Consider the following 26,916-nt stretch of genomic DNA (forward strand, 5'->3'; position numbering starts at 1 on the left):
CACCGGCCATACGGGTGAGCACCACACGGTACACTCAGGGACGTGGGCTACTTATATCCGCTTCTAGCAAGGTAGCCAGAAGAGTACAGTCAGTTTGGGAGGCCTACAACTCCGCCTGGCCAGGGGAGATCCCATCTGCTCAAGGACTGACCAGGCCCCGTTCGCTAGCAAGTACTCCGGGAGGGTCTATCGTTGTTACCAGTAAAGACCCTGAATTACACCGCACCGTCTCTGAGTGGTTCCTGCTACCCCCATCTTCCACGTCGGCTGCCCTGAGGCCATACCCCTCCCGTTGGGGGTTATACTATCACGCTGCACAATTCTACACCGGCCTCAGCGGTCTGCCCTGCAGCGGCAGCTCCATAGCTGCAAATCAACGGGTGGCGTAGTCGACACTCAAATAACATCTATCAAGACTGCCACACACTGAGTCTGACCCCCTGGGCACGGACCGGGTCCCCGCCACTCGGAGACTACAACCCTCATCTGATCCGGTTCCGGGTAAGCCCCCGTGCGCGAGACGCTGCGCGACACAGCAGGCCCAGGGGCGCGTCAACTTTGGCGTAGTCGGCAGGATTTCGTGCCCGCAACCACCGGGTACTGCGTGCCTGAAAAGCAAAGACTGTTCAAACTTACCAGTGGTGAGGTTTCCCGCCATCCGGCGCCATCTTCTGCCTTCTTCCCGCCATCCGTGGAGTTTTCCCGCCATTGGACGCCATCTTGAGGACGCCGCGCGGGAAGAAGAGGGGCGTGGACTTCGAAAGCGCGCGAGAACTGAAGCCCCGCCTCACGTCCGGACGTTGCGTAAGGTCCTGGAAGGAGCCCAGCAGACGCCGACGTCACCGGAGCGCGACGGAAGGTCCTCAACCCTGACGATCTACTGCGGAGCCGCGGCCTACGGAACAGGATCATCGCAAGGTAGGCCACGGTCCACTAGGGGGGAGGAAGATGTCGGATACGGAGGAGAGCTTCACTGCCTCAACCCCCGCCAGCGCCACCGCTGCTGCAGTTATGCCCTTCACCATGCCCTATATCCCGGGAGCCGCTTGGCTACCCCAGTACTCAGGGGAGTCACATACCCTGCATGACTTTAGAGAAAAGCTGGATAGCCTCTTCCAGGTGTACCCCCTCACAGAAGAGCAAAAAGTGAGCATCCTGGTGGCCCAACTAACCGGGGCAGCCAAAAGGGAAGTAAAATCCTGGCCACCTGGGAGGAAGACTGTCGCAGGGATACTAACCCGGCTGAAGGATACCTTTGATACCCGCACCTCAGCCGAGATTAAGCTTAGATTCTACGGGTGCAAGCAGCGAGCGCATGAGAGTATAAGGGACTATGCACTAAACCTACAAGAGGCCCTGAGGGCCATTAAGCAGACCGACCCTGATGGAGTGGGAAACGAGGACAGGCTGTTGACCGAACAATTTATAGAGGGACTGTATTGTAATGCCCACCGAACTCAGTTGCGGGCGATGGCCTTACAGGATCCCCATCTGGGCTTTGCACAGTTCAAGGACAGAGCCATCCGGGTGCTCCGAGAACCGGCACCGGGTGGCGTTATGACCCACAGGCGCCCAGCTATTACTTACCACCAGGAGGCGGCGCCCTTGTCGGCAGGGCCTGTGGGAGCTGATGCGCAGGCTTTGGACAATGACCCGGCTCCAGACCTACACCATCAGGTCCAAGAGCTAGCTAAGAGCGTTGCTGCGCTAACCCGAACTGTGCAGTCTTTACAGGTTTCCACCCCAGGGAAGATCCAGCTGGCATCCGGACCGGAGGACATCCCGTGGCGTCGACCAAGGAGGACCCCACCGGCCAGAGGAAGACCCAGTGACCGATACAGCGAGGACGGACGACCCATCTGCCGCCGCTGCAATCAACCCGGACATATGGCAAGGTACTGTTCTTTAAACGGGCACAACCTGGGGTAGAGGGCCAACCCCCAGGAAAAAGATCACCAGGCCCATCGAACTGGCGCGACAGATATGTGGGAGGACGTCCAGTCTTGCCTGTGGTACTGGATGGCATTCCCATGAGTGCCCTACTGGACACCGGGTCACAGGTCACCACCATCCCGTACGTGCTCTTTAAGCAGTACTGGAATGACTCGGATATTACCCGCTACCCTGACGACGACTTGAGTATCATCGCCAGCAATGGCCAGCCCGTGCCACAGATCGGATTTAAAGAGGTGACCATCAAAATCGGTAGAGTCGAACTGGCAGCACAGGGACTGATCACTGTAGATATTGACAAACATGAGAGTCACCCAAAAATAACTCTAGGAACTAATGTAATTGAAAATTGTCTTGCAGAGGTGATTTTCCTTTTACAGCAGGTTGCCAAGAACGCCAGCTCCGGCGAGCAGCGGGTGCTCCAGAAAGAGATCCGGGCACTGATGCGACGGCAACAGGTGGAACTCTCCGGCGGTGAGATTGGTAGCGTAAGAATGTGTGACCCTTTTCCTATTGCCATGCCCCCAAAAAGTGAAATGATGATTTGGTGCCGGGCAGCTATTGGTCTGAGAGGTAGGGATTACCAGGCAATGGTAGAACCAGTTTACTCGGACAGTAGGCCCACCATTTTGACAGCACGGGGGGTGGTTGATGTACGCCATGGGAGGGTGCCCGTTCGCATAATAAATATCGGGGAGAGGGAAGTGTATCTGCCCCGGTATGCCACGCTAGCCAAATTGTATACCATCAATCAAGATTCCATACAGTCCGTAGAACCCTTGCCTCCATCTTCCCCGGAGGAAGGTAACAGCTCTAAGAAAACAATGGAGGACTGGTGTCAGCAACTACATTTGGGTACTGACTCCACTCCCTCACACCAGAAACAGGGAGTCTATCGGGTGGTTCAAGAGTACGAGAGAGTGTTTAGTAAACACCCGTTAGACTTCGGGCGAGTCAAGGGGGTAGAACACCACATCCTCACGGGAGACCATCCTCCTATAAAAGAGAGGTATCGACCCGTACCCCCTGCCCACTACCAACACGCCAAGGGGATGCTTAGAGACATGAAGGAGGCTGGGGTGATCAGGGATAGCTGTAGCCCCTGGGCAGCTCCACTAGTCTTAGTCAGAAAAAAAGACAACACCATGAGGATGTGTGTAGATTACCGGAAAATCAACCGTATCACACACAAGGATGCGTACCCCTTACCAAGGATAGAGGAGTCATTGGCTGCTTTAAGATCTGCTAACTTCTTCTCTACCTTGGATCTCACTAGCGGGTACTGGCAGGTTCCTGTAGCAGAGGCGGACCGGGAGAAGACTGCATTCACCACCCCGATGGGACTTAGCGAGTTCACCTGCATGCCGTTCGGACTCTGCAACGCACCAGGAACCTTCCAACGACTAATGGAGTGTTGTCTGGGCCACAGAAACTTCGAGACGGTCCTGTTGTACCTGGACGATGTCATCGTATATTCCAAGACGTATGAGGACCATCTGAAACACCTGGCGGAAGTGTTCGAAGCTCTGGCGAGTTACGGCCTAAAGGTGAAACCCTCCAAGTGTCACCTCCTGAAACCAAAGGTGCAGTACCTGGGACACGTGGTGAGCGCTGACGGAGTGGCTCCCGACCCTGATAAGATCACCGCAATTAAGGAATGGCCAAGCCCCTCCAGCGTAAAAGAAGTGCGGCAGTTCCTCGGGTTGGTAGGCTACTACCGAAGGTTTATTCCCGGTTTCACCAAAAAGGCAGCACCTATGCAGGACCTCCTGATAGGCCAGTCCCGGAAGGCCAAGAACCAGAAGCCGCCCTTCAAATGGGAGGAGCTGGAAGAAGAGTCCTTCCGCCAGCTGAAGATGGCCCTCACGGGGGACGAAATCCTGGCGTACCCGGATTATAGCCAGCCCTTTATCCTCTACACCGACGCCAGCAACATCGGGCTAGGAGCCGTACTGTCCCAGATCCAGCAGGGGAAGGAACGAGTAATCGCCTACGCCAGCCGAAAACTGCGACCCACCGAAAGGAACCCCGAGAATTACAGCTCATTTAAGCTAGAGTTCCTGGCCGTAGTATGGGCAGTCACCGAGCGCTTTAAGCATTACCTCGCTTCTTCCCGGTTCACCGTGTACACGGATAACAACCCGTTGACACACCTGGACACGGCAAGACTCGGTGCCCTGGAGCAGAGGTGGATGGCCCGTCTGTCCAACTACGAGTTCACAATCAAATACCGGGCCGGACGCTCCAATACCAACGCGGATGCCCTGTCCAGGATGCCCAACCTGCCGGACGAAGGAGAAGATCCGGAGGGACTGGAAGAAGTTGAACTCCCTGCGTTCCACCGTCATGGGACTATCCAGTATTCCCACCGGGTAAGGAGTAAGCAGGCTGCTACATTGAACCCCTTACCTCACTACAACTGGGCGGAAACGCAAGACAGCGACCCTGCCGTCCGACTGGTGAAGGAGATGCTGACTCGCCCGGAGGCTTGCCTTGAACCAGACGCTCCGGAGGAAGCCAAACAACTATGGGCAGAGAAGAGTCGACTGTTCCTTTACAAGGGGAAGTTGTGCCGCAGAATGGTTAACTCCCGGACGCATGAACTACTCTGGCAAGTAGTGGTGCCACGAAGAGACGCAGCCATGGTGATGGAGGCATACCACGACGGAGCTGGACACTTCGGGTGGAAGAAGCTGGAGTTCCTGCTGCGCGAGCGATTCCACTGGGTAGGCATGAGGGGAACCATTGAGAAGTGGTGCAGAGACTGTGGCCCGTGCAACCTGAGAAGGAAGGACCGTGCCAGCCAGAAGACTCCCCTGCAGTCCATCGTCACCCGGCAACCGTTGGAACTGGTAGCCTTGGATCATGTAAAACTGACCCCAAGCAGAAGTGGCTACGTCTACGCGTTAACCATCGTGGATCATTACTCTCGGTTCTTGGTTGTCGTCCCCGTCAAGGACTTAACGGCTCAAACAGCAGCTAGAGCCTTCCAGCAGCACTTTTGCCGTCCACACGGGTACCCGGACCAAGTGCTGACGGACCAGGGACCTGCCTTTGAAGCGGAGGTCTTCCAGGAATTCTGCAATCTGTATGGCTGCCGGAAGATAAGGACGACACCCTACCATCCGCAAACTAATGGACTTTGTGAGAAAATGAACCAGGTGGTAATGGATCTTTTAAAAACGTTGCCCCTGGAAGAACGCAGTCTGTGGCCTGAGAAGTTGCCCGATCTGGTGGACCTATACAACCACATCCCGGTAGGTTCCACCAACTGTACCCCGGCTTACCTAATGAGGGCAAGACCTGGTAAGTTACCTGTTGACCTGGAAATGGGAGTCCTGACACCCGAGGACACTTCACCAGAAACAGACTGGGACACAGAGAGGCAGCAGCAGTACCGGAGAGTACAGGAGAGCGTGGAGCGAAGTCTCTGTCAGGCTAGGGAAAGACAAGAGAAAACTTACAACCAGTATGCTCCCGCTGTTCCCCTGGTACCCGGAGAGCAGGTCTTGAAGAGGAAGAGACGGCTCCACAAGTTGGACGACCAGTGGGAAAAGGACCCGTACACCGTACTGCCCTCAAGCCACGAGAACCCGAAGGTTTGTACCATCAGTAAAGACGGAGGGGAAACCACAGCTATTGTATCCCGGGACCACCTGAAGAAGTGTCCCGAACAACTGAGGAACCCTGAAGAGGAACAAGAAGACCATCGACCCGTAGAGGAAAGGGAAGATATGGTTAGTACTGTGCTCGGGGACTTCCCTCGGTCTTGGACTCAAGTCAATGGTGCAGTTGTGGTACCCGTACTCACCTTCCTCCAACCAGCATCCCAAGCACCTACGGAGCAACAGGTAGAGCTGGAAGAACAGCCGGTCCAGGAGGCAGAAGACCCCACACCCGCAGACCAGGAGGATCAACCCTCTGCTTGCAGTGAGCCTGCCATATCCCTAGTGAGCCAAAGAGCCGGTAGACAGCTGCCCAGTTTACCCTTGACAGCTCCTACACCCTGTAGTTCAGGGCTAGGCAGTCAGCTCCGTAGGTCCACTAGGGCCACTAGAGGCCAGTTACCCGCACGGTGGAGGATTTGAAGTGTATAAATTGTTTTATTTATGTTTACCTGTGTATTGTTGCTTGTGTATAATTTTGTGTTTCTAGTTATTTGTAGGAGTCCTTGGTGGATTTACCGGGAATCCTGTGTACATAGTTGGAGCGTAACCCAGGACGGACTAAAGACTGTTAAGGACTCGGGGTAGGACAGACCCCCTACCTGGTTACGTCTCCCTGTTTTGGTGAAATGGACACCTTGCTTTTCTTCAAAGACTGCACCCGGTTGCGGACACGCCGTAACCATCTTATGTGTTTTTCTTATTGTATTGTTATTGTTATACCTTGTTATGTTTTTCTAAAAATATGTTTAGTCCCGGAGTACTAAATTTCACTAGGGGGGAATGTGACACCCCAGGGGTCTGGTTGCCACAGTGATAGAGATATTACATCTGAGAGCAGGTGGGAGGTCTCTTGGTCAGGGATCCTGTGCATGCCACACCTCCTGCCCAGTCCTGGGAGGGGAAGAACTTCCCCTATATAAACCCGGGGCTGAAGCAGGGTTAGGAGTCAAGGAGAGTAGAGACAAGAGACAGTCATAGGAAGAAACAGCTGGAGCTCAGTGGGAGCAATACTACTACGAGTCAGGGGCTGGCAGCTGCAGAGCTCGCCCTGACTGAGAAGCTTTCTTACCGTACCCGGCGTCCGAGGCTGTGGGGACTAACTCTTACCCAGCAGCAGAAGCCGACCGGCAGGGGATTTCAGGTCCTCAGGCCCAGAAACCCGAAGGCACGGTCACACGTGTGGGACCAGCACCGCCATCGTGGAGCGGAAGCCAATAGAAGGCCCCGAGTCACCGGCCATACGGGTGAGCACCACACGGTACACTCAGGGACGTGGGCTACTTATATCCGCTTCTAGCAAGGTAGCCAGAAGAGTACAGTCAGTTTGGGAGGCCTACAACTCCGCCTGGCCAGGGGAGATCCCATCTGCTCAAGGACTGACCAGGCCCCGTTCGCTAGCAAGTACTCCGGGAGGGTCTATCGTTGTTACCAGTAAAGACCCTGAATTACACCGCACCGTCTCTGAGTGGTTCCTGCTACCCCCATCTTCCACGTCGGCTGCCCTGAGGCCATACCCCTCCCGTTGGGGGTTATACTATCACGCTGCACAATTCTACACCGGCCTCAGCGGTCTGCCCTGCAGCGGCAGCTCCATAGCTGCAAATCAACGGGTGGCGTAGTCGACACTCAAATAACATCTATCAAGACTGCCACACACTGAGTCTGACCCCCTGGGCACGGACCGGGTCCCCGCCACTCGGAGACTACAACCCTCATCTGATCCGGTTCCGGGTAAGCCCCCGTGCGCGAGACGCTGCGCGACACAGCAGGCCCAGGGGCGCGTCAGAAACATATGGCAAAAACAACACCTTGACTAGAGTGAAGCATGGTGGTGGCTCGGTGGTCCTCTAGGACTGATTTGCAGCTAGCTTAAAGAGTTTGTCCATTACTTGGACAACCCCTTCTCAATCACCATTTTTCCACAAGGTAAAATAATAACACATACTGACCTTAGGTGCTGGCATAGTTCCAGTGGTGTCGATACTGGCTCTACTGGGGCTAACAATGTCATGCAAATGGTGCAGCCAATCAGCGGCCGCTTCACTCTCACCGCCTTCAGACAAATCAGACATCTGGAGGAAGTGAGAGAGCAGCCGTTGATTGGCTGCTGGGATTGTGTGATATAACAATGTTGCGTGAACCCCGGGGAAGGCAGTGCCAACAGCGCTGGAATGGTGCCAGCACCGGAGGTGAGTGTAGGTGTTGTTATTTTACTTGGTAGAAACATGGTGATTGAGAAGGGGTTGTCCTAGTAGTGGACAACACTTTTTATATACTTTTTTTGGGGTTGATAGACTCCATTTAACAACAACTCTGGATCAGGGAATCATTGCCACAGCCAGATTCAATGTGAACACAATATGGATAGTGCAGATTGATTTATCAGAATTGTGCCACAGGCACAGAGATTTGGCAGGGTTCAGATATCTGGTTCTATCGGCAATATGTAAAATAGATGTACGCATTTTTTAAGAACTGAACATACAGTATATATTACATTCTTCTATCTTTAGCTAACTTTGCAAATGGATGCTGAGATGAGATTTGGCTCACCACAGTATTGTTGAGCCATTGGATATCCTGTATGGCTTATGTCTTTCTCAGGTCTATCATCTTGTCAACTGCCCGTTTTCACCCATACAACTTTTTTCTATTTTGCACATGATGAACATCAAATAAGCTGGACTCTTTTCTAATCTGCATTCTTCATTTCTGTTGTTCTCGTCCCCTAACGTAAAATGACTGCAGTCCTGGATCTGTCCCACGAAAGACACTAGTAGCGCATGACAGCCACCATCGACTATAATTGGGTCTGTAGGGTTTCTGTCGTGGTCTTTGTCCTGACAAAATTGTGCAGCATGCTGTATCTAAAGGCTCCGTCACACTAAGCGAGATGGCTAGCGAGATCGCTGTGGAGTCACAAGTTTTGTGACGCAACAGCGACCTCAGTAGCGATCTCGCTACTTTTGACACTTAGCAGCGACCAGGCCCCTGCTGTGAGATCGCTGGTCGTGGCGGAATGATCTGGACATTTCTTTGATCGGTGAGGTCCCGCTGGGTAGCATGCATCGGTGTGTTTGACACCTTACCAACGACCTTGTTGACGACTCAGACACAGAAACACATAGGCGTGAATCGTTATACAGATCGTTACGGGTCGCCGCATCGCTGCTGCGTCGTTGGGAAGATCTGACTGTTTGACATCTCACCAGCGACCACATAGCGACGCAGCAACGATCCCTGACAGGTTGTATGGTTGTCGGGATCGCTGTAGCGTCGCTTAGTGTGACGGGGCCTTTAGATATTGTCACCGACAGAAAAGATGCAAATCGCTACAATAAAACAATAAGCATAGCAAATAATGGTACCTTTGAGGAGATAAATCAATGTATATTTTCGCCTTATTTTCAGGGCAGCAAGAAAGTTATTTCCGACAGAACTACTACCCCATCATTTACAAATATGTCTATGCAGCATCTTTCATCTGAACAGGTACTGTCTATATAACAGGGACTTTTACTAATCCTCTACTTAGTCCTCAAAAGCTATATTTTATGAATCTCCTGATATAAGCTATAACATATACAGTCCTGTTCATCGTTATTGGCACCCATGAAGTATAAGTACATAATGCGGAATATCTCCTGAAAAAAATGAATCAAGTGAAAACCTTAAGCTTGCTGGTAACTGGTATTGGCACCCTTTACATTAATTTAGTATGGAAACACATTTTGATTCGCCTGTGGTAATACACAAAAGAGATTCTCCTGTGATTAATTGTCGGTGTCAATGTGACATGAATTAGCCAATGAATGATGACTTCAGTGTTTTAAAAAGCCACATGGTAAGCCCTAATCCTTTGTCACAATGGTGAAGACAAAGGAGCTGTATGAAGTAGTTAGAACTGCTATTATTAGCAAACACAAGACTTCCAAAGGATATATGGCAATCTCCAAAGATCTTGGTATCCCAGTTTCAACAGTGTGCAATGTTATTAAGAAGTTTGCCAAACATGGAACCGTCAAGAACCTCCCTGGACGTGCGTGAAAGTGGAAAATTGACAAGAGGTTGGTGCGAATGGTGGAAAAAAACACCACGTCAAACATCCAAAGACCTAAAGGCCAACCTGGAACAATCTGGGGTCATGATTTCAACAAGTAGCATACGCCACACTCTAAACCAAACAGAGCTTTATGGGCAAAGGGCAAGGAAGAAACCATTGCTGAAGAAAAGACATAAAAAGGAACAACTGATCTTTGTCAAAGAGTACCTGACAAACCACAATCCTTCTGAGAAAATGTTGTGTGGACAGATGAAACAAAAATAGAGCTTTTTGGCAATGCAAAGCAACAGTTTGTTTACACACGGCACAATGCAGCTTATAAGGAAAAGAACACCTTACCAACAGTTAAGCATGGTGGAGGATCCATAATGCTGTGGGGTTGCTTTGCTGCGTCTGCTACTGAAGGCCTTGACCGTATCACAGGAATCATGATATCAGAGAATTATCAAGAGATTTTAGAGTGAAATGTCCTACCCAGTGTAAGAAAACTTGGCTTGAGTCGAAGCTCATGGGTCCTCCAGCAACACAATGACCCAAAGCACACATCCAAAAGTACACAGGAATGGTTGAAAAAAGAAAAAATAGACTGTTTTAAAATGGCCAGCAATGAGCCCTGACCTCAATCCCATTGAAAATCTTTGGGGTGAGCTGAAATCTGCCATTGGGAAAAAGAACTCTGCAAATATTCAAGAGCTTGAACAAACTACAAAGGAAGAGTGGGAGAAAATTCCAGCTGAGAAGTGCAAGAAGCTTATAGATGGCTACAAGAAATGTTTGGTGGCTGTCAGCAATGCCAAAGGGTGTGCAACCAAGTATTAATTAGGGGTGTCTTTATTGCACATGCTGTTTATTCTGTTTCTTGTTTGAAATTGCAACATGGAAGTTGAAAAACAATGTTTTATTGTTGTATTACTTTTAACCACTAATTAAAAAATTCTGAGCACTTAATGGTACATTTCCATTTATTTCTGAAGATATTGTACAGTCTATGGAAAAAACGAAGGGGTGCCAATAATGGTGAGCAGCACTGTAACTCTCCTGACATAAGCAAAATTCTGTGACTCTCATGACATAAGCCATATATTGTGACTTTCCTGGGACATAAGCCATATAATATAACTCTCCTGACATAAGCCATATAATGTAATTGTCCTGGCATAAGCCATATAATGTGGCTTTCCTAACAATCAGCCATATAATGTGGCTCTCCTGGCAGAAGCTATATATTGTGACTCTCTTGTCCTGACATAAGCCACATATTGTGACTCTCCTGTCCTGACAGAAGCCATATATTGATACTCTCCTGACAGAAGCCATATAATGTAATCTTGGTAATGAATGTTACTCCATCACAATGTCTTCTGTTCTGCAGATCAGTAAACTGTACAGTGAACTGGATATGGTGAAAATGAATATGAGAGTCATGTCAGAAATCTTGCTTGAGAACACCCCAGGAGCAGAGCTTCCGCAAGACATGGACCTCTTGCAGGTATCTTCTCATTTATGATTAGTGACTAGGAAGGCCTATTGTCTGCGGATCAACAGTTTCTGCTTTATTGCACTAGCGGATGAAACCAACCACACTTTTATTATTTATTGTTATTATTATATTTTTTTAAGCGCCAGGGCATTGAAGATATGAAATAGTGCAAAAAGGGTTCACAACACATAACATATGTTACAGTATGTATTTATATTATGTACAAAAACAATTGTGTATAATTAATATGAAGCTTCTCATACAGTTGAGTGTGGGTTTTTCTGAATAGTTGGATTTTCCGGATGCTTTGGAAGGTTTCAAATGGGAGTCTGAGTATAAGGGATCTACAGGAGAAATCTTAAGCCCCTATACACATTAGAATAATGTTGGCCAACAGTCTACAGTATGTGTATGAGAGCCCTGGACAATTGATTGTTGGGAGAGTTAATGATCTAGCATGTCTAATTTCAAACTACTGTACAGATCCTTTTGTTCTCTTTGAGATAAGCCACCACCAGACATGTCTCGAAGACAACACAGGAGTGTGCAGCCTAGCAAGTGTGTCTCTATGTAGGGAAGATGGCCGAGTTGGCTGCCGGCCTTTGAATCAACCCAAACCGCTATACAGACTACAGCCATTGAATGTGTATGACGGTTTTAAAGTTGGTTGTATGAGAAGTGAACAAGAGTAGACCAAACAGAAGGTTGTGGGAGATTAGGTCTAAGAATTATGAAGAAAACTGGTTGTGGACAGTTTTGTAAGTCATTGTTAGTATTAAACTAAATTCTCTGGCTAATGGATATCCAGTGAGGAGATTTACAGGGAGTGGTAAAGTAGTAATAAGGAGAGAAGTAGATTAACCGGGCAGTGGAGTTGAGGTTGGATTGGAGGGGTGCTAGAATGTAAAGGTGTGAACTGGAAGGCCACTAAGAAAAATGTTGCAGTAATCTAGGCAGGAGATGATTAGGGAATGCACTACAATTTGTGTTAGGACTCTTTCACATGTCCGTGTTTCCAGTATGTGTGATGACAGTTTCCACACGTACTGGAGACACTGACACACGCAGACCCATTCAAATCTATGGGTCTGCGCACATGTCAGTGCGTTTCCACGGACCGTGTGTCCGTGTGCTCTAAACGCTGACATGTCCATTTTTTGCGGATTCACTGTCAGCAAAAGTGTCTCACGCTGCACACACATGGATGACATCCGTGTGTCATCAGTGTAACACAGACCGGTGCCAGGGAATCAGCGCTACAGTTAGCGCTGTTCCCAAGCGCCGGGTGCTGAACGCTGCCCTCCTCATTGTTCCCTGCCGGTGTTGCCATCAGCACCAGCAGGGACAATGATGAAGGTAGTAGTAGTGTCTGCTCCCGCTGTGTCGACCTGTAAAAATAAGAATAAAATAAAAAAAATCATATACTCACCTGTCCTAAGTGTCCCCCGCGGTAATCCATGCGACCGATCAGCAAAGGAGCCAGGGAGAATGAGCCGCTGCAGCGATCGGGGCCTGTAGCTGAGCTCAGTGAGTGACAGGACACCGCTCCTGAGCTCAGCTGCAGGGTCCGCTCGCTGGAGCGGCTCATTCTCCCCGGCTCCCCCGCATCAGCGGTCAGAGGATTACAGCGGGGGACATCTCTGGACAGGTGAGTATATGGCTTTTATTATTTTAATCTTATTTTTACACAGGGACACTGCGGGAGCAGAATACTACTACCCTCATCATTGTCCCTGCTGGTGCTGGTCGCAGCGCCGGCAGGGAACCATGATGAGAGCAGTGTTCAGCACCCGGCTCTTGGGAACAGTGCTAACTGTAGAGCTGATTGCCAAGCGCCGGTCCGTGTGATCCTGATGTGGCACACGGGCGGCACACGGTTGCCACACGTGTGACACACATGGGACACGGATATCTCTGGTACCAGTTTTTCCGGTACCGGAAATATACGGACGCGTGAAACCGGCCTTAAACAAAGAAAAATCTTAAGAGAAGTTTTCAGTCTGGGGTAGCAGCAAGTAGAAAGTTTGGATGTGCAGTTTAAATGACAGGACAGACTGAAGTTAAGATTCAGGGGAGTGTGCAGCCATTAACTGTGATTGTTGGGATTGAGTAAATGGTAGATGTTTAAAGGTACGTTTACATTTAATGACCTACAGCACTAAAGAACTGCCGATCAGCAACTTGTCATTTACTTACCTGTTTACACTGGTTGACAGCACTCCTAATGCACATTGAATGATCTGTAAATGACTGCTTAGTGTGCATAGGCTGCAATTGTTCTTGGCAATGCAGGTTCTCATTACACAGAATGATGCGCTACTGAGAATGATGACCTTCCTTTTGTGTAGCATAAAAGATAATTTCACTCAATGTATGAGCATTTTGCTCATTCATTGGGTGATCAGCAGCCTGAAAAACACTGAGAAATTATCATGAATGAGCATTTTAACAGCACTTGTTCATGATAATCTCTCAGTTCAAATGGACCTTTCCAAAGCAAGAGAATAAGTGAGAGAATATATCTGATAGATACTCTCGAATTGTTTATAGTGAGGAGGAAACATCTAAGCAAGAAACATAAGTTTAAAGAAGTTGTCGACTACTTGAACAACTCCTTCTCATATCCCATGCTTGGCCCCAATAAAATAAAAAAGATTATACTCATCTCCCATGCCGGCGTCGTTCCAGCGGTGCTGGCACTCCCGTTCCTGGGGCTCTCGTGCGGTTGTTATGACACGTGAGCCCGGCGCCCAATCAGGGCTGGCATCACTGTCTCTGCCTTCGTGTGAATTGAACATCAATAGGAAGTGAAAGATTCCTCTTCATGTTCAATTCATACGAAGGCAGGGACAGTGAAGCAAGCGCTGATTTGGCGCCGGGGTCACGTGTCACAACAACTGCACGAGAGCCCCGAGAATGCAAGTGCCAACACAGCCCGGGAATGCAAGTGCCAACACAGCTGGAATGGCGCCAGCACAGGAGGTGAGTATAGACTTTTTTTATTTTATCGGGGACAAACATTTAGATCAAGAAGGGGTTGTCCTAGTAGTGGACAACCCCTTTAAATGTCATCAGCATAAAATTGCTATTAAAAGGGGTAGCTATGCCCCAGTTCTTCCGCAGCTCACCCATTTCAGTAGAGCTGATCCCAACTTGCGTGAAAACATCAAAATTCATAAAATTTTCTAACAACTGCCTGTTGTGCAAAGCTTTTGTGAATTTTTACAATTTTGGTGGCGTAAAAGCTTTGATTAATCGGCCCCTCTAAATGTTTTATTTGAGAGGTATAAATAGATCAAAGAAAGGGTCAAGGCTGTGATGTCAAGTGATTAGAGAATTTGCACCAGGAGAAACTGATCAACTGAACTGGCAGAAGATATGTCATAAATGGAGGAACAAGGAGTAATGAAATGTCGCCTGAGAAATACAGTAGCAGATCATTAGTGACTTCTGGTAAGGCCAGGTTGAAGCAGTCGCACAGCATTTCACTGCCAGTCCATAGACAAACACAATGTGAAGCTATAATGTTGAACATATCTACTTAGACAATTGAAAAAAGCACCTTTCAAAGGTAAAGTTTTCAATTAATGAATAGACAACGCTGAGTTCTATTGTATTTGAGATTTTTGCTCGCTGGATAAAAATACAGATCTAATACTTTTCACAGCTAGAGGCAGAGGCATACATAGAAATCATGTGGGCCCCATAGCAGAAGTTCTAATTGCCCCCCCCCCCCAAAAAAAAAAAAATATTCGCCGGGGTCACAGAAGAGGATATCTCACAATTTTGCAGCCCTAACAAAGTTATTTTCTTCCAATTAAAGACCCTAGATTCCCCATTCATTGCACCTATGAATGCCAACAAAAGTGCCCCACAAACACTGTATGAAACCCCCACAGTGAATAATGCACCCCCATAGTCCTCCATATAGTATAATGCACTCCCCATAGTCTTCCATATAGTATAACGCACCCCTGTAGTCCTTCATATAGTATAATGCACACCACATAATCCTCTATATAGTATAATACATCTCCATAGTCCTCCATACAGTATAATGCACCCATATAGTCCTCCATATATTATAATGCACTCCCCATAGTCTTCCATATTATATAATGTATCCCCATAATCCTCCATATAGTATAATGCACACCCCATAGTCCTCCATATAGTATAATGCATCCTCATAGTCCTCCATACAGTATAATGCACTCCCATAGTCCTCCATATAGTATAAGGCACTCCCCATAGTCTTCCATATAGTATAATGCACCCCATAGTCCTCCATATAGTATAATGCACACCCCATAGCCCTTCATAAAGTATAATGCACTCCCCATAGTCTTCCATATAGTATAATGAATCCTCATAGTCCTCCATATAGTATAATGCACTCCCCATAGTCTTCCATATAGTATAATGAATCCTCATAGTCCTCCATATAGTATAATGCTCTTCCCATAGTCTCCTATATAGTATAATGCACCCCCATAGTGTTCCATATAGTATAATGCACAACCCATAGTCCTTCATATAGTATAATGAATCCTCATAGTCCTCCATATAGTATAATGCACCCCCATAGCCCTCCATATAGTATAATGCACCCCCCATAGTCCTCCATATAGTATAATGCACTCCCCATAGTCTTCCATACAGTATAATTCACTCCACAGTCATCCATATAGTATATAATGCACCCCCACAGTCCTTCTTATAGTATAATGCACTCCCCATAGTCCTCCATATAGTATAATGCACCTCCATATAGTATAATGCACTCCCCATAGTCTTCCATATATGCAGTGCTCCCTCCATAGTCCTCCATATAGTATAATGCACCCTTCAAAGTCCTCAATACAGTATTCTACTACAATTTTCATCTCTCCTCCTCATTCCCCCGCTGCTCCAGTCTCTGCAGCGAGCGCTCTGAATTAGCTTCTGTATGGAAAAAAATATTTTTGTATTCAGTGCCACAAAGGAGATATTTGAAAATGATAAGGAATTTCAACACGAAGTTGTATGGAATATAGTGTGTATGAATATATTCATGCAAAACCATACACTGCTTTAAACCATCACTCTATTGTTTTTTTTTTATTGTAACGTTGGAGTGATGCAACTAATCTAAGTTCCCTGCCACTAGTACTATACTTACCAGCAGCCGTCTTCATATTTTATCGGCGCAACTCCAGTAGGTCTCCAGCAGGTTGTGATCTGCCGGATCGCTTCAGTGTTTGCTTCACGATCCGTACATCATTGAGTCAATGTAAGGCTATGAGAGCCAGAACAAGGCCAGAATGAGGCTCCCATAGTCTTATTGTTAAATTCTGCAACTTAGAACTTAGGAATAGGAGGGAAAAGCTGTCCCCACACTGAAACTCAGCTTAACCCTTCGCTGGAGTGGGTGCCCTATTCCTTATGAATAGCCCCACCGAAACTCCTGCACTGAACTCAAACGAAGACCTGTAGGAAGGGGAAAGGGGTCCCTAAAAGATCTAAGGACTGGGAGCAAAAGCAGGAGACCTCCTAACAGAAAAGTTAGTTGCAGAAACGAAAATTAAAAGGAAACAAAACTGGTGGAACAAGAAGTCCCAGGATAACAATTGACCAAAGCACAAAGAACTAAGCAAGGCTACTTAGCCAGAGCACAAGCAAAACAACACTGATGTCCAGCGGGGAATGGGAGCTAAGTGCTGAGTAATAAAGCGTGCAGAGATCACGTGACCAAGAATCCCAGCACCAGAGGAAAAGAATAGAAGCCAGCAAACCACAACAAGATGGCCGATAGTAAAACAACATAGATTCTAACACTTATATTGAGAGCTTGTGACCATTACCTCTGACTTCAGGTCAGTCAGTAGATGTAGTCACAAGATGGTGGCGCCGGGAACAGCTGACAACAGCGGTTGCTCAGTGTAATACTAGGGTCAGAGAACTTAGATTAGTGGCACCACTCCAGCGCTGAAATAAAAAAAATGCTGGAGTGGTGTTTTAAATTACCGATAAAGTTTGTAGTCATGTACTGTGCATTGCAAATGAAAAAATCATCATCTGTTTTATCCCTTTAAAGGGACCCTGTTATGTCCAGAAAGACTATATACCTGCAGTAATAGGGTTAACCTGCAAGTTAAAATCATGTTAGGCTGTTTTGTTGGAGCAGCAGCTACAGGGAGAAAATGAACTTACATCTTCGCTGTAGCCACTCGCTTGCAGTAATTGGGCAGCATGCTGTAAATACTCCCCGGAACTTTGATTGGTTGCTTGCTTTGCGCACACACTCTGCACACATACGCTGAGGAACAGGCTGTCATTCAAAGTGCCAGGGAGTGATTACAGCCTCATGTAGTGAGCGGTTATTGTAACCACTGCCTGCACTGCCCCTATGATTGGAAGCGAGAGACCGCACTAAGGATACAAAATTATTTTTTCCTCCAGCTGCTATTCTAGTAAAGCAGACAGCCATGATTTTAACGCTATGTACCTGCGGATTAACCCTATATCTGGAGATAGTGTTTCTGAATGTGGCCAGTTCCCTTTAAATGAACTATTCTCTCACACATCTGTTCCTTTCTGTAACCTTTCTTTTATGTTCAGCAACCCACTTCATCCTTTTATCCCATATTCTATATTTCGCCCTCCTCCTACTTCTCACTTCCTAGGTTGCTGTTCCCTCTGCAGACACATTTCTTATCTCTTGTGAATGCAGTTGTCTCTGTAACAATGTGGGAAGCAGATTCTCTTATTAACACCCAGCTCCTAGCCCGGCATTACCTCCTGTCCGCTCACATATAGTATAGATCAATGGTAGTCACACTGCTTTGTCAGCTTACACAAGTCGCTCTCACTTCTGGGCCTCCGGCTCTACAAATGAGAATGCAGGAGAGGAATTCATATCAGAGACTGCAATTTACACTACCTGCATTGTCAGCAGTGAAACCTTCCCATTGTCACCCCATACAGTATTTACTTTGTAACCAATGACATCCCCTAACAAAGAAATCTCGATGTTACTATCATGTCGCTTATTAAAGCCTGATCTCTACTGAAATCTAACAGGAGCTGGAGAAAGTTTGCCGGGAAATGCAAGCCAGGATCTTACAGCTTTTGGAAATTGTACAAAATGAGGATGTGATCATTGAACTGGTGCAAGTTAATGATGACTTGAATAATATTTTCCTGAGACACACAAGGTAACTCTTTTCAATTTGTATTATTTTTCCTTCTGGCAGTTGAGAGCGTTAGCACTGCCATGTGAATTAAAATTGTCTAAGTATCATCTAATAAACTCACACTTTATTGTCCCATATTTTGCGCAAAGATATTTTTTTTTCGCGTTTCTAAGCCAATCCTGTCCAGCATCTCCAAAACAGGCGAAGCTTGGGTGAGACGGGGCGTAGCAAAGGCCGCCAATCACTTTAGTGCAGTAAATTACACCAGAAATATACTCAAGACTCTTCAGTCCCACTTTTATAATGTGCCTAATTTATTAAGAGGTGTGTGCCTTTTAAAGAATTAGGCACATCTTACTCCACAGGTGCCTTCTTTAAAGAAGCACTTCCATCCAAATTTTCATCCTCTTAATATATTGCAGTCATCATATTATATGGCACTGTTTTCTTACAATTGCTCATTTTGCCTTTCTACTCAGTAAATTCTTCATTTTTCCATTAGGTCTATGACATCATATGATTAAAAACTGATTAGCTGAATCATTCTGAGCTCTATGTAGAAACAGGAGGTCAATTTTCCCTGTATGAGTCATAAGTCACTGCAAAAGTCTATGGCAGAGGGAGGAGCGGAGCAGCTGGGTCAAGAGGTGAAGAGGGGAATGATAAATCCAGGGACAAGAGACTTTCTGTTTCTACATAGAGCAGAGAAAAGAGAAGAATTTGCTGGGTAGAAAGGGAAAATGAGCAATTGTAAGTACACAATGCTATATAATATGATGATTACAATAAACTAAGAGGATAAAAACTTTGATGGGAGAGATTCTGTAAGTGCAAAATGCCAGTCTTAATAAATCGGGCGCATATTTTTTTTTCTTACTTCACTAGGGTAATGGAGTACCCCAACTTAAAAAAAATTGTGACATTTCAATAAAGTTGCAAATAATGAATTATCAAGAAATCCCCAAAAAAGACTGGAAAAAATAGCATAAAAATTGTGCAAACACCAAAGTAGAAATGCCTGTAATCACGACTTTTTCTTAAAAAAGTCACAAATACTGTAGAATGAAGATTGGAGCCTTAGGCTACATAGTCTGCAGTGCAAATTCATCAATCACCATAAATTAATGTGATAAATGTGGAGCATTTTAAGACTGTCCAGTGTAAGGTTACAGTGACTAAATAGTGGACAGCTTTAATAAATTTCTTCCTGAGATCTCTAAAAAGATGCTCTGGTATTGTTATTTTATGGGGAATACAAGTATTATTTTAAAAAGAGAAACGTAAAAAAAACCTGCAAATGTTCTTATGATTTGTGAGTGGGCTTAACCATCTGATTCACTATTTCTCCCGGTTTACCATGTATACTAACCAAAAAATACAATACATAAAAATATATCCTATCTGCCTTATCCGGATCTAATGTACAACATTGTATTTTGGTACCTATTTGTCTGTTAAAGTGAGTCTGTAAGCACAAAATGACTGTTCAAACCAAGCACAGGAGCTTAGTGCACCTTCCAACCTCCTTGTTTTTCATCTTCTTGATGAACAGCTCTGGCATTACAGGTGACAGAGAAGGCCAAAGACAGATGGAAGCCAAGTAGATGAGAAGGTGCAATTAAGTCTTTGGCAAATACAAGAGTGCACCAGCGTCATTATGCGCTGACAGGCTACCTTTGAAGATAGTCTGTTTGCAGATTTATTCCCACTAAATTGATAATTGCAATAATTGCAATCAGTGCTAAACTTGATGACAGGTGAAAACATACTATTCTCAGCACTGATTAACATACTATTGCCAAGAAAATGAACATGGGGAGTGTTGGAATCAGATACTCCTGATTCATTAAGAGGTGCACGCCGTGGCATTCACCTCCGTGCGCTTCGCCACCAATTTTACCCCTGCTCATTTTGGCAGAGCTGACAAAAAACTGCCAAACTTTGCACAATTTTTGCAACTTTTCAAAGCAATTTACAACAAAATTCTGGCAAAATTGCTTTGATGGATCGGGGCCATTGTTTTAAGAAAATGAAGCCTAGTGAGTAGCCCTGTTTAGCTGTGGTCTCTACACCATCACCAGCACCTCCCTTTGGCCTTGATAGTCGGCACCAGCAATGTACTTTGTCATTGTGTCCAGAACTGGTACCATTGATCAATGCTAAGAGCTTGGGATGGGCCACTGGGCACCAATGATCTAATATGCTGTATACTATTCAAGAAAGCAAAAAACAATATTTTGACCCCAGACTATTGCAGACTTTAATCTGGCACTGAGAATTAGGGATGCCAAAGCCTGTACCCTCACCAATACTATCTCCAGATATGTTTCTGTGTCAGTAAAACAGATAGAAATGTCTGCACACACTTTGAAGAGTCATTTCTAGATGCTGCTTTCTCTTCGATACAAATTATATTTGTTTTGTATCCTCACTCCTAATAAACCGTCAAGCTAAAGCCTTCTTGCCTAATTATCCGTGTACTGGTATCTTGTGGCAGTAATTAGTAATGCTGTAATTAGTTGCATATTTTTATCTTTAGTATAATATAAGTATAGTATAACCGCTTTTGCACCTTTTAGGTTCTTACGCAATAGAAATAGCCAGATGACGAAAAACAATCAAGATCATAATGTGGTAAGGCAGTTACATTACTGCATTATTCTGCTCCTCTTTTATTTTTCCTAAAAATGAATAAACTGACAACTAGGCGTTACCATTACAATTAGGGGTGTGTCACTACATAGTTTGATTGGATAGCGCCCCATGGCTAGGGACAGACCCCCAACTAGTAACATCCAATTGTCAATTTAGAGAAGGCAGATGAAAATTGTGCGAAAAGATGCTCCAGAGTTGATACATTATAAGGAGTACAGTAATATTCTAAAACAGACTGATCTGGAGAGATGGCAGCTCCACTTTAAAATAATTGAAACAAACATTCTTAAAGGGAATCTGTAACCAGATTTATGCTATGTAATCAGAGAGCAGCATGATCTAGGGACACATACACGAATTCCAGCGATGTATCACTTACTGGGCTGCTTGCTGCAGTTTTGTTTAGAAACTGTTTGCTCTGCTGATCTAGCAGTTCTCTGAATGCTGAGCTCTGTATAACTCCGCCCACACTACTGATTGGCAGCTTTCTGAGTACACTGTGCATAGGCAGAAAGCTGCCAATCAGTGACGGGGGCGGGGTAACACAGAGCAGGAGGACTACTCCTTTTAAAATTATTGTAGTGATAAATGAGCATGATTCGTTTAATGCATTGTTCTTATTGTGATTGACGGGAGCCATTGTTATAATGTGAGATTCACATTGTCCTTTCAGACTGGAATGAATCAGCCTTCAGCGCCTTCAAGTGTACTCATTGAACTTGACCCGGACCAAATGCCTACAACACAGAACAAGAGTAATGGCTACCCTCCACCTGCCGCTACCCTTCCTGCTTCAGAGCCAAGTGTGAATCCACAGCAAGCTGGCATTTTTGGTAAGCAAGTATTAGTTTGGTCTTATCATTGAAATCCAGTGTAGATATCTGGCTGATAAAAACTATTTTATATATCATTCCAGCATTCTGCATCATTATTCTAAGTTCACACATTGTATGTTTGGGTCAGATATTTCCACAACGTATCTGCAGAAAAACCTGCAGCAACACCCCAGTGTAAGGCTATGTTCACACATCATGTTTTTTGTGGCATCAATTTTCTGCAGCAAGACCTGATCTTCAAGGGCATTTTGTTCAGGATTTTTCTTGCAGTTTTAGTGCTTTTTTGATACGTTTTTTCAGCTTTTTTTCATTGTCCTTCTGTCTCTTTTTATGAAAAAACCATGATGTGTGAACATAGCCTTATGTGTGAATGTTGCTACGAATTTTGATTCAGATTTGCCTCGGATTCCGCCTTTTCTAAAACAGTGGGTGAAATCCGTACAGATTTTTCGCATAGAATTAACATACGGCAGATTTTTAAATTTGCACCAAAGTTCAATTTTTTGCGCAGAAATTTTCGGCAACGTGAAGATGAAATTTTTTGAAAGGTGATCTATTTAGCTGGTACGGTATTACACTGCGGATTTTCTGCATGAAAATTCACACCAAATACGCCCTCCGAGCTTTAAAACGGACTCCCAGGAGAAGTCCATGGTCGGAGGTCAGCAACTTTACAGTTGGGGTTCGCTTGTCTCTGTCTCCATCACATGATCAGGACATGAATGTTTTTATTTAATGACAGCAAGCAGAGATCATTTTTTATCATCTTTATTAACTGAAATCACATTTAATTCAAATAAACTCTATCGAATCCACCAAAAAGAAATGTTAAAGGTAACAAGATCTTTTTACAACCACTCATTGTCAGGTGCCAGTGGCGCAGTTCATGCAGGAGTCATAAGAGAGGTTACAGGGTTCTTTAAGAATTACATTTTCAGCCTCTTCCATAGCTAATCAATAGAGTTCTATGTGTCCTCTTCTACAGGCCGGATAATTGGGCCCCCTAAGGCAGAACGACGGCCTGACTTAGTGCACAGGGACCGGATGCATATAGTACATGCTGAGTAAGCTTACACCTAGCTGGAATCATAATTAAACACCACATAGTTGTCACATTACAGAGTGTAAGTGCCTTGTCCTTGTCACATTGTGAAGACGCTATACAAATGGCTGTCATAGAGCATATCCGTTCTAATGTAACGAGGACCTAGTACCGCGAGTGTTCCTGCTCGCTTATTAACCGATGCAATACTACAACCAGTCTGTGCTGCAAGGCATTTGGCAGGCAAGATAGAAAGAACTAAAAGCTTTTTAATGGGGCTGAATTTAAAGGGAATTTCTGCTACCTCGTCTGCAAGCAGCCTGATGTAGGAAAAGAGAAGCTGAATCCAACGATATATATCACTTAGATTACTGGGTGACACAATCAGAGTTCTTAGGCTTTGTTCACAGGTCCAGTAAACATCCATTAGAGCAGATCCAGCAACAATCCATTGGCAAAAAAGTTGTGCAGACACAACTTTTGTCCGTTTTTAAAAAACTGATTTCAGCTGGATCCGTTTTTTTAATACTGAAGTCTATGGAAAACAGATGCGTTAATTAGCCTTCCTTTGTTCTCCCATTTGAAACTGATCTTTTTTAGGTTATAGCATGTGGAAAAATAAAGATTAAATAAAAAGTAATCATCTGTTTGAAACTGCTCCAGTAGGCAAAAAACAGATCTTTTTGAAATAGAAGAAAACAGATTGCTATTTAACGGATCTGTTTTCCAGAAACTTCAATGATAAAAAAATGGATCCAGTTGAAATTTCTAGCCGAACAAAAATGTTGTGTCTGCACAACTTTTTTTGTCTGTGGATTGCTACTGGATCCGTTCTAACAGATGATTACTGGACATATGAACATAGCTTTAGATGTGTCTTGTAGCAGAGCTGAGAAAGCTAACCCTGCCCACTCCAGGCTCTGTATGTACACTGTGTGCAGAATTATTAGGCAAATGAGTATTTTGATCACATGATACTTTTTATACATGTTGTCCTACTTCAAGCTGCATAGGCTTGAGAGCCAACTACCAATTAAGTAAATCTGGGGATGTGCATCTCTGTAATGAGGAGGGGTGTTGACTAATGACATCAACACCCTATATAAGGTGTGCTTAATTATTAGGCAACTTCCTTTCCTTTGGCAAAATGGGTCAGAAGAGAGATTTGACGGGCTCTGAAAAGTCCAAAATTGTGAGATGTCTTGCAGAGGGATGCAGCAGTCTTGAAATTTCCAAACTTTTGAAGCGTGATCACCGAAGAATCAAGCGTTTCCTGGCAAATAGCCAACAGGGTCACAAAAGCATGTTGGCCAAAAAAGGTGCAAAATAACTGCCCATGAATTGAGGAAAATGAAGCGTGAAGCTGCCAAGATGCCATTCGCCACCAGTTTTGCCATATTTCAGAGCTGCAACGTTACTGGAGTATCAAAAAGCACAAGGTGTGCGATACTCAGGGACATGGCCAAGGTAAGGAAGGCTGAAAAACGACCACCTTTGAACAAGAAACATAAGATAAAACGTCAAGAATGGGCCAAGAAATATCTTAAGACTGATTTTTCAAAGGTTTTATGGACTGATGAAATGAGAGTGACTCTTGATGGGCCAGATGGATGGGCCAGAGGCTGGATCAGTAAAGGGCAGAGAGCTCCACTCCGACTCAGATGCCAGCAAGGTGGAAGTGGGGTACTGGTATGGGCTGGTATCATCAAAGATGAACTTGTGGGACCTTTTTGGGTTGAGGATGGAGTGAAGCTCAACTCCCAGACCTACTGCCAGTTTCTGGAAGACAACTTCTCCAAGCAGTGGTACAGGAAGAAGTCGGTATCGTTCAAGAAAAACATGATTTTCATGCAGGACAATGCTCCATCACATGCATCCAACTACTCCTCAGCGTGGCTGGCCAGTAAAGGTCTAAAAGAAGAAAAAATAATGACATGGCCCCCTTGTTCACCTGATCTGAACCCCATAGAGAACATGTGGTCCATCATAAAATGTGAGATCTACAGGGAGGGAAAACAGTACACCTCTCGGAACAGTGTCTGGGAGGCTGTGGTGACTGCTGCACGCAATGTTGATCGAAAACAGATCAAGCAACTGACAGAATCTATGGATGGAAGGCTGCTGAGTGTCATCATAAAGAAAGGTGGCTATATTGATCATTAATTTTTATGGTTTTTGTTTTTGCATGTCAGAAATGTTTATTTCTAAGTTTTGTGCACTGATATTGGTTTTCCTGGTGAAAATAAACAAGTGAGATGGGATTATATTAGGTTTTTATTAAGTTGCCTAATAATTCTGCACAGTAATAGTTACCTGCACAAACAGATATCCTCCTAAGATAGCCAAATCTAAAAAAAAAACACTCCAACTTCCAAAAATATTAAGCTTGGATATCTATGAGTCTTTTGGGTTGATTGAGAACATAGTTGTTGATCAATAATAAAAATAATCCTCTAAAATACAACTTGCCTAATAATTCTGCACAGTAATAGTTACCTGCACAAACAGATATCCTCCAAAAATAGCCAAATCTAAAAAAAAAACACTCCAACTACCAAAAATATTAAGCTTGGATATTTATGAGTCTTTTGGGTTGATTGAGAACATAGTTGTTGATCAATAATAAAAATAATCCTCTAAAATACAACTTGCCTAATAATTCTGCACACAGTGTACATTGTCTATTGACAGCGAGCTGCTTATCACAAGAGGGGGCATGGTTGGACTGCTTGGCACAAGGCAGCTAGCCAAGCAATGGTAATGTATTTGTGATAAAATGTTCACTGTAAGTAAACAACTGCACATAGTCTGATAAGTGACACATCGCTGAAATCTGTGTTTTATCCCCTACATCATGCTGTTCTCAGATTACATAGCAAAAACCTGCTGACTGATTCCCTTTAAAAGTGCATTTAAAGGAGCCGATCTAAGCCCATCAACAAGTGTCAATTAACCATATTTAAGTGCTTGAATACAGGCCAGCCTGTTCAATCAGGTCGATAAATACTGATTAGGGGACATTCAGACGTCTGTATAAATCGGTCCTAGATGGAACCACAATGCACAGACTGGCCGTGAGTCTCCCAACTCGATTGTGACAGCTTCAAACACTTGCTTCCCCAGCCAGCGCCCTAGTTCTTTAGGTGGCGATTGGCAAACACTACCATGGCACTAATTCAGTATCATGTAACTTGGGGAGAAGTGGTCATGATGATATCCTAGGCTTAGTGTACCGAGGGTGAATATTGGATCCCAAACTTAGCTCTGCAGCATCTGAAGCCATGACTCCTCTCCACTCACATAACCTTTCTAAATGACCATTAAAAAGAACAGCCTGGCTCTCATGAGAACTCTTTCAATCGCCCTGTTGTCATTGTTGTGTGAGTGGTTTTCCACCTGCTGTGCACATTGCTATTGATCCATCTGAGTGAGTAGTCAGGCGGAATGACCTTAATGTAAATGCACACACCTCTCGTGCTTTGCGTGTCGAGTTATCTAACGCAATGTCCGCCTCAGTGCTCGTATTCATCAGATATACAAAGTTCAGCAAGAAAACAAGTAATCGATGCAAATCTTAGTTTTTGCTCCTGCTGTAGCAGACAGATAATTAGCGTAGACTGACAAAGTTTCTGAACTTGGCTTTTATATCAGCCATGATCACCCCGATGATGCAGATCACAACGACATTATGAATCATTACAATAAATTCTACTGCGCTGATCTACCAGCTTGTGGCTGTGACAGTAAAGATGTGTTCTGGGGTACAAAGAATCTGAGCATTGTACGAAGGCAAGTATGGGGCTGGGTGAGGATTTATAACACATCTATATGATCAGTCATACTTGCCATCTTTTTATATGTCCTTTGCACTAGCGTGGCATTTGAAATGAAGTGCTCCAGTGACACCACAACAATTGTTTCTGCCCCCTAAATGTCATCTGTCTGATGACAAGGCATCCTGGTGCCACAAACATGAAATGTGCTCACCAAGATGTCCCAAGAGATGTCTCCATTTTTCTGGTGGCCTCTGGGAATGTTATTTTT

General features: G+C 45.2%; 1 protein-coding gene across 1 annotated transcript in view; it reads left to right on the forward strand.

The window, feature by feature from the left end:
• The window catches only part of TOM1L1 (target of myb1 like 1 membrane trafficking protein), a 209,624-nt gene that overhangs the window by 125,149 nt on the left and 57,559 nt on the right, over positions 1–26,916 (forward strand). Inside the window, exons 6-10 of the mRNA XM_073684180.1 lie at positions 9,033–9,113; positions 11,057–11,173; positions 18,227–18,360; positions 20,919–20,973; positions 21,668–21,827. Coding sequence (XP_073540281.1) covers positions 9,033–9,113; positions 11,057–11,173; positions 18,227–18,360; positions 20,919–20,973; positions 21,668–21,827 — 547 coding nt within the window. The remainder of the gene's footprint in view (positions 1–9,032; positions 9,114–11,056; positions 11,174–18,226; positions 18,361–20,918; positions 20,974–21,667; positions 21,828–26,916) is intronic.

This window comes from Phyllobates terribilis, unplaced genomic scaffold, assembly GCF_046119375.1.
Source record: "Phyllobates terribilis strain yellow unplaced genomic scaffold, ASM4611937v1 Scaffold_5__5_contigs__length_657084704, whole genome shotgun sequence".
NCBI lineage: Eukaryota > Metazoa > Chordata > Amphibia > Anura > Dendrobatidae > Phyllobates > Phyllobates terribilis.